At 38.9% G+C, this 8,035-nt stretch overlaps 1 protein-coding gene across 1 annotated transcript in view; it reads left to right on the top strand.

The window, feature by feature from the left end:
• The first annotated feature begins 237 nt into the window (after nucleotides 1–237).
• Nucleotides 238–8,035, top strand: part of LOC101863520 — a 10,138-nt gene continuing 2,340 nt past the window's right edge. Inside the window, exons 1-5 of the mRNA XM_005102025.3 lie at nucleotides 238–474; nucleotides 1,357–1,417; nucleotides 3,620–3,742; nucleotides 5,055–5,126; nucleotides 7,441–7,612. Coding sequence (XP_005102082.1) covers nucleotides 279–474; nucleotides 1,357–1,417; nucleotides 3,620–3,742; nucleotides 5,055–5,126; nucleotides 7,441–7,612 — 624 coding nt within the window. The 5' untranslated portion in view covers nucleotides 238–278. The remainder of the gene's footprint in view (nucleotides 475–1,356; nucleotides 1,418–3,619; nucleotides 3,743–5,054; nucleotides 5,127–7,440; nucleotides 7,613–8,035) is intronic.

Raw genomic sequence — 8,035 nt, 5'->3', positions numbered from 1 at the left:
GCCATTTTCTCGCTAATTTCACCTCTGAAACCAGGCAACCCTGACCTTGTTCATTCGCAAATATTTCAAGTTCTTTTCAAGATAGATGTATATTTTTTTCACCAAAAGCAAGGCAAATGAACAGGATTTAGGATGATACCAATAACCCCATGTACCGAAAAACTGACAAGTGCCTGATTCCTCCGCGTGGCAACACATATGTGTGATGGTTCTATTTTGCCAGCTAATTGAACAGAAATGATCCATGTCCTCAGTGTAAATCTTCACCTCCAGGAACAATGAGGTTAACATTACGCCCGGAGTTTGGACTGTGGCTGAGGCAGATGCTCACACCAGCCACAGGATGGCGCCTCGTTCTTCAAATTGTTGTTGCTTCGTTTGCCTTCCTTCTCATCTTGTCTCTGAGCACCACAGCATCCCTGCGCTTCTCACCTTTCTTATATTTGAAAGGGGATGTCTGTCAAGTCTGGAAAAGTAAGTGCATACTTTGGCTGGAAGGGCGATGGGTTATATATTCATAGTTTCTAGAGTTTTGAATGCTTGTAGGTATTCTTGTTGTTGTACCCTGAGGAAAGATTATATGAATCTCGTGCCATTAGCTTTGTAATGTGTTATGTGATGGCCAGCGTGGCTACATTGTCATAATATAATAATGTTGTAGTGATTAGCCAGACTTGTGAGTAAATGTTATGTGTGTTGTGTTTTTGATGACAGTCTCGGTGTATGTATTGATTTCAGTTATATATATAAAATATTTAAAAAAGAAAGCAAAATTGTGAGCGTAACTAAATTTTTGTAGTGTGGAATGATGTATTTCTCAAATATGCAAAACATGTATGCACTGCAAAGCGTAGGAAAGTTTTGAATTTTTAGTTCTTTTTGTATTCGTACCCTACTCGTACTAGTGGGGGGAGGACTGTGGTTACAAATGATCCATCGCATTTTCCTTTTTAATCCCTTTGTTTATTTTTCTAACCACTGTGCCTATTGCTCTGCCTTTGGAATAACTTCAGTGTCCTTGAGAAAAATTGTTACTTTCGATTATGAATTTCATTTACCTTTTTGCTAGAGTGTTTCTGGAAATGAGAAATGCACACGTTGAGAATTATATTTCTTTCAATGTTAAAATACTCTTACAGTATTTTTTGAGGGAATATACGTTTGCTCAATCTGTTTCAGTTTAATAATGTCAGTAGGTTGGTGATCTTCAGAGTTGATTATTTAAAATAGTTGGACAATAAGACTGATTTAGTTACTTTGATAGGAATAACAACAGATCAGTGTGGCTAGTCCTGTTTATGATGTAATTAGAAAGTCAAAAGACTATATTCATTATTTTTACAAATTGTTCTACAGATGCTCAATATACCACACAAGGAGAGTTTACATGGTGGCAGCGAGCTTGCATCTTGGAACGGTGAGACTTGCGAATATGAATAAATATTTTATGTGCAGTAGTAGGATATTTCTTGAAGTCACTTGAGAACCATAGTGTGTAGTATGGTGGTGTTCAAGTACCAGTACGCGGTGGAATCAGGTGCTCGTCAATTTTGGGGCATATTGTGTTATTGGTATCAACTTAAAGCCTGTCCATTTGCCTTGCTTTTGATGAAAAAAAATATCCATTTATCTTGGATACAAGTCAAGATATTGTCAATTGAAGGAGGTGGGGTTCGCCTGGTTTCAGAAGTTTAATTAACAAGAAAATGGCCACCAAAGTTGAGTTATTTCCTTAGCGGGAGAGTCCTTGGAAACTGAAAACTTACATCCTTTGTGCCTTTAATCAACGTTTTTCAGTATTATACACACAGAAATGTGTTTTTTAATGGGCATGAAAGGTGTTGAGCAAAAAAAAAAAAATTGATTAAAATTCCCAAACCGGCAGAAAAATGCCAGTTTCTTGACTTTCATTATTTTGACGAGTTCCTGATTTCACCACGCTGCCTCACATTTGTTTAAAGAATCATGTGTAAAAGCTGGCAGTGCTGAAACACACACTTGGTCTTATGGCATATTCTTGAGTGTACATGTATTAATATATATATATATATATCGCAAGCCGCATGATTCTACCGCATAGGAGCCAAGAGACAAATTTTTCTGGAGAAGCAAAAAATGTTTTTATTTCTTTATGCTCATTCCTAGAATCTGAAATTCAGGTATATGATATGATATGATGTAAGACGATGGTCTGAAACTTGACTTTTTTTTAAAAAGCTTTCTTCCATAAAAGTTACTGGACATATGTGGTTTAGACCTACCAAAATCTGCGTGATTCAACCGCCTGAGTGACAGTATGACGGCGTCTAGGTGTTTGAATCACGTTAATCAACGCTACTCGACGAGCACCAGTGGTTGCTCGGGCGTTTGAGAAATCGGCAAAAGCAAATCATAATAGTTTTATGAGTAATTATAAAGTTAAGAGTAATTATTTCAGATATTTGGTTGGGTCTTCTGGGGCAGGACTGTTTTTGGCCCCATGGAGTTAGTGAAAAAGACCATTCGTCTAGACCTTCAATTTGTACTGGATGTTTTTGTTCTGTGTGTATCAAAGGCAACGAACGTTTGTTACAACAGGGTTGTTTTTGTTTCAGTCAGGTCTGAATGGTTCAGAAATCGAACCTCAGGGGAGGGGGGGGGGGGGGCATATTGTCTTGCTTTCTTAAAAACGTTAAGACTATCACTGAGCACATAGACCATACCATTTTACAGGGATCTTTCAATTACACTGTGTGTGCTGTCCACTATCATTTGCATTTGTTCTTTTTCAAGGTATTTGTGTTCAACAGTTTTGTTGTAGCTGGTACAAATGTCGCTGGTTGCATTTGACAAGATAGCGTTGTGGTCTGATAAGTACAGCCCTCACTGTATATGTGAGGCAACTAGTGAAATCAGGAGCTTGTCAAAATACAGACATTGGAGAAAAAGGCATTTTTCCGAAAGTTTGGACATTTTTATCGAATTTGTATTTTTGGGCTCAACCTCTTTTATGTCCGTATAAAAACACATTTTCATGTGAATTTTACTGAAAAGTATTGATTAAAGGCACAAATATATCATTTTTCTGTTTTCAATGATTCTTTAGCTATTGGAGTTACCAAACTTTGGCAGCCATTTTCTTGCTAATTTCACCACTGGAACAAGGCGACCTCGCTTCCATCAATCGCAAATATCTTAAGTTCTATTCCAGATAGATGGATATTAATTTAATTGGAAGCAAGGCAAATAAATCAGCTTTCAGATGATATCAGTATCTCCACATGCCCCAAAATTGACGAGCGCCTGATTCCACTGCGTCGTGACACATATTATGAACGTGACATTGTCAGTAGGCTCCTCCAGGAGGTTACTGATGCAAGAAGAGAATTCATTGGCAATCAAAGGCCCTTCTCCTTCTCCAAAGTGTTTTTGTGAAGCTTTATTATTTTTTCCCTCTTTTTAAAAAAAGAAAAATTGCTTTGTAGCAGTTTTGAGGAATTGATGTAGCTTTTTAATACAAGCTAAAAATATGTCTTTGTGTATGTTTCTATTTTTATGCTCCTCTTAGGAATTTTTTTATCTCTCCATTGTGCATGCTGCAGAAACTGAGAAAAAAAACAACACATGTTGATTGTTACAGGGACTGGCAAAGGATGGAGTATATCTGCAAAGACACAAGGCTGATGGGGAACTACCCTGTCTGTTTTGACGAACCTTTTTCCCCTATTATGAAGGACAAGCCATGTATCGTGTACTCCTTTGGGTAAGTTGACCACTATCAGGCAAGTTTCTTGTGTTTGAAAGTTAATAATATTTATGATAATAATAATAAATAGCATTTGTATGGCGCTTGTCCCCACTTGAAAGCAAGCTCTTATGCGCTTTACACTATATTATTACCCCAGCAGACCATAGAACACTCAGAAACATTCTCAGCTTCCCGGGAAGCATGCAGTGCAAGCAGCTGGTTAAGTTTTGAAATACATTAGTATAGCTGCCAACCAGCACATTATTTGGCTTTGAAAAGTTGGCAGTTCTGCACTGGTTGTCTTCGAAGATCTCATCAGCTAATGTCCTATTCCTCCTTAGTTAGTGGTGTTGTTTGCCAACTGGTTAGGTTACCAGACTTCGAGGGTTCAAGCCTCAGCTCGGTCTGGCGTTGTGTTCTTGAGAAAGGCACTTTATACAAATATCCTATTTGGGTCCGGTCGTCCTTTTGGAGATGGACGTTAAACTCGAAGGTCCTGCCTCTTAAATAATCTAATAGTGTTGATAGGAGCGTTATACCTATACCATTTTTCACCTCTTAGGTCTTGCTTTTCTGGCAATGATAGTTTTGATTTCCAAAAGTTGGCCCTGATATCCTGGTTAGGGACAAAGTAGGATGGGATTGGGGGTTTTCTGTATATAATTTTATGTATTTTTTTCAAGAAGTGATCTGACTTGCTCATCTTCGTGAAGGGCTATGTCTAGCTCTCATTTACGAGTAATTGCAGATGGCTTTCGATGTCTGTGGGAGAAATGAGTGTTGTTGTGTTTTGCAGGTTTGATGCTTGAGAACAGTTGGTGGTTGGTGGGTGCTCTGGTGTGGTTTGCTTCTTCTTTCCTATCAAACATCTATCTTCATTATCTCCCCTTCTTCTTTTTTAAATGTTTGTTACTCTCTTGTAACAACTCTAATCTTCTGGCGCTCATATGACCTTATGCAGTTGCGAGCGCCGTAAAAACCTCTACTAAAACTTTAAAAAACTATGTCTCACACTTGTGTCAAGTCCCAAAAGTGTCTCGTCGGGACATGTTGGCAGCTTGTGGCTTTGTTAGTTGGTTCTCTTTACTTTATTTTCCTTATGTTTAAAAGATTAAAAGAGGGTGGGGTGGATTTGGTCGCAAAGACAAAAGTTGAATTTAGTTTTATGTACGTTTTATGTCTTTTTGTCCAAAATGTAATGTTCAAAAGCAAGTTTCAGTTTCATTATTGCTGTATAGTTCTGTACATTTGTTTGAGTACCTTTGTGCCTCACACAATGTTTTTATAAGATTCAATAAAACCATTGTACTTTCTATTTACTTTTCAGAATTGCCAATGATTTTCGCTTTGATGATGCACTTGCTAGAGTCAACTGTACTGTCTACTCATTTGATCCAAGGTAAATAGACATAGCAAAGTGGTTACCATTGCTTCCATTGATCTCCTTTTGTTTGTTTTAGTAAGAGTTTTACGGCACTTGCCACACAATAAGGTCATATAAGTGCCGGAGATTAGAGGTGTTACAAGAGAGTAACAAACACAAAAAAGGAGGAGGAGAGATAAGGACGATAGATGTTTGATAGGAAAGAAGAAGCAAACCACACCACAGCATCCGCCAAACACCCACCCATTGAAATCCTACTGACGCTGAGAGGTAGGTTTCCCATTATTTCAAGATGGTCCTGCGTTCATAAGGCTTTTTTTTTTGCTCTAAGAATCCACCGATAAGCTACTTTGATGGCCTGAAGAATGACCTGGTCAGATTCACACCTTTGGTAGAATCACCTGTCAGCTTCTTGTCCTTGTTTAATGCTTTAACTCTTTCAACCCCATCAGACGCTGGGAGCGTCCTGCAGTAATAACCAGCGTCCGGCGGTAATAACCCTGTTCCCCATCGGATTCCAGTGACCACATTTTCGTTTTATTCAGAGCTAGTTTTTAACTTGGTTTTCGGAACTATTCCCGAACCAAGTTTTTTAGTAATGATTTCAAAGCATTTGTTTCCGCCTTTTAGATGTTGTAGGCAAACATTTGGGGGTTATAATGAGACGTAGTGCACCAGGTTTAGGTGACTGTAGAAAAAACTCCAGAAACGGTGGAAAAAACTCAGGGTTTAAAGAGTTAATTATCTTGTCATTCAGTGGAGTAGAGCAAGCGAGTCCCAACCACTGTCCATACATTATACTTTTGCTCTTGAATGTTGCACACTTGAGAGGGGAGATAGAATCTTTTTCTTATCTATTCTTCTTTCTTGTGCATTCCTCTTTCTTGTCGTGAAGTTGCACGTCACTTCTGCTTTACGCTTTTTTTTTGCTCAGCTATCGGTAACAGAAAAGATCAGCTATCTGTAACAGAAAAGATGAGCAAAAGGTTTGGTAAGAAAGAACTAGAGTGGATGGTTGGCACGTGCTCTGGTATGGTTTGTTGCTCCCTCTTATCAAACATCGTCCTGATCTCTCCTCCTTCTTTTTTATGTTTGTTACTCTCTTGTAACACCTCTAATCTTCGGCACCTATTTGACCTTATTGTGTTGCAAGTGCCGTAAAACTCTTACTAAAACAAAACTAAAAGAACTAGAACCCTACATCTTCTGCATGCAAGGATTCAAATCAGTTACCGCAGCACAGCTGCGAGTCTGAGCTGTTGGGCCAGCGGGTACATGGTAGAAAATATGAGGCATCGAGGTGAAATCGCACGTGCAGTCCCGCCATTGAGAAGAATAGGACTGACGTGGTGCTTGCGTGTCATAGGAGGCGACTAAATGCCGAAACCAGGTAGTGACTCCCGAAACAGAGTCATCCTCTCTCCAGGTCGGGGTGTGAGTCACCTCTCTCGTAAAAAGAACTTGTTACAGAAACACATGCAAGCAAAAACCATTATCTCTGCTTGGCTGGTCGTGGATTTTCTCTGAACGGAGAGTTTAGAGAGATGAAGCTCACTTGGAACGAGCTAGGAAGATTGGCCCAGGATAGAGATAAATGGAAGGAGCTTGTATGTGGCCTATACCCTGCCAGGGGTGAAAGGCATGGATGATGATGGTCGTGGTGAAATCAGGCGCGCGTCAAAATAATAAAATCGAAGTAACAGGCATTTTTCCTCCAGTTTGACAATATTTATCGAATTTTTCTTTTTTGCCTAAACACCTTTTATATACATATGAAAACATATTTCTATGTGAATTTTATTAAAAAACGTTGAATAATCACTTAAAGTATGTACATTCTCGGTTTTCAATGACTCTCAAGCTTTAGAAGTTACCAGATTCCGGCGACCCACACCTCCTTCATTCTCAAATATCTCGACTTCTATTCAAGATATATGGATGTTTTTTTTTCATCGAGGGCAAGACAAATAGACAAGCTTTAAGATGATACCGATAATTCCACATGCCCACAAACTGACAAGCACCTGATTCCACTGCGTCGTGACACAAGCTTTTAGCGTTATTTAAAAAAAAATATAGTTGTTCTGCACCTACGTCTGAATGAAAATAGTCTGTGTGTGTGTGTGTGTGTGTGTGTGTGTGTGTGTGTGTGTGTGTGTGTGTATAAATATATATTGCATGAGAAGAAAGGAAGTTGTAAGAAAGGTTTTTGAAAACGGGTATTTCCAATGTAAAGCGCATTGAGCTACTTTTTTGGAAATGCGTTATATATAATTGTTCTGTATTATTATTATTAGTATTATTATTATTGTTATTATTTCTTTTACAGCATGGGTGTCTCCGACCACCTGCGGGGTGACAGAGTCCACTTTATGAATCTCGGCATCGGAGCGGAAGACAATGACAAATTTGTCCCCAGGGTGGACGGCTATGCCAGCAGCACGGCCCGCTGGAAGATCAAGAAACTGAGCTCCATCATGAAGATGCTGGGGCATTCTGTGGTGAGGATTTTAAGCCTCTTTTGATATAAATTGCTGCAGGTGGGTGGTTGGTGGGTGCTATGGTGTGGTTTGCTTCTTCTGTCCTATCAACATCTATCGTCTTTATCTCCCCTCCTTCTTTTTTTTGTGTTTGTTACTCTCTTGTAATACCTCTAATCTTCGACATTTATATGACCTTATTGTGTTGAAAGTGCTGTAAAACTCTTACTAAAACTAAACTGTCTGTCTGTCTTGCTCTTTTCCAGCACTAAAGGACTGTTATTGTATCTATATACTTCTATCTACTCAAACCTAACTAAAACTGCAAACTAAAGGGGGAAAAGGTTTAAGTGTTTAAAGCTTCAAAGAATTTTTCATTCAGTGTAATGGCGAAAATTGAAGCCTTGACTCTTTGAGCCGTGCATTTCAGTTTAAGAACATGTC

The sequence above is a fragment of the Aplysia californica genome, unplaced genomic scaffold (genome assembly GCF_000002075.1).
Source record: "Aplysia californica isolate F4 #8 unplaced genomic scaffold, AplCal3.0 scaffold00308, whole genome shotgun sequence".
In the NCBI taxonomy this organism is placed as follows: domain Eukaryota; kingdom Metazoa; phylum Mollusca; class Gastropoda; order Aplysiida; family Aplysiidae; genus Aplysia; species Aplysia californica.
Note: the sequence above shows the minus strand (reverse complement) of the source record. Positions and strands in the feature narration are given on the sequence as shown.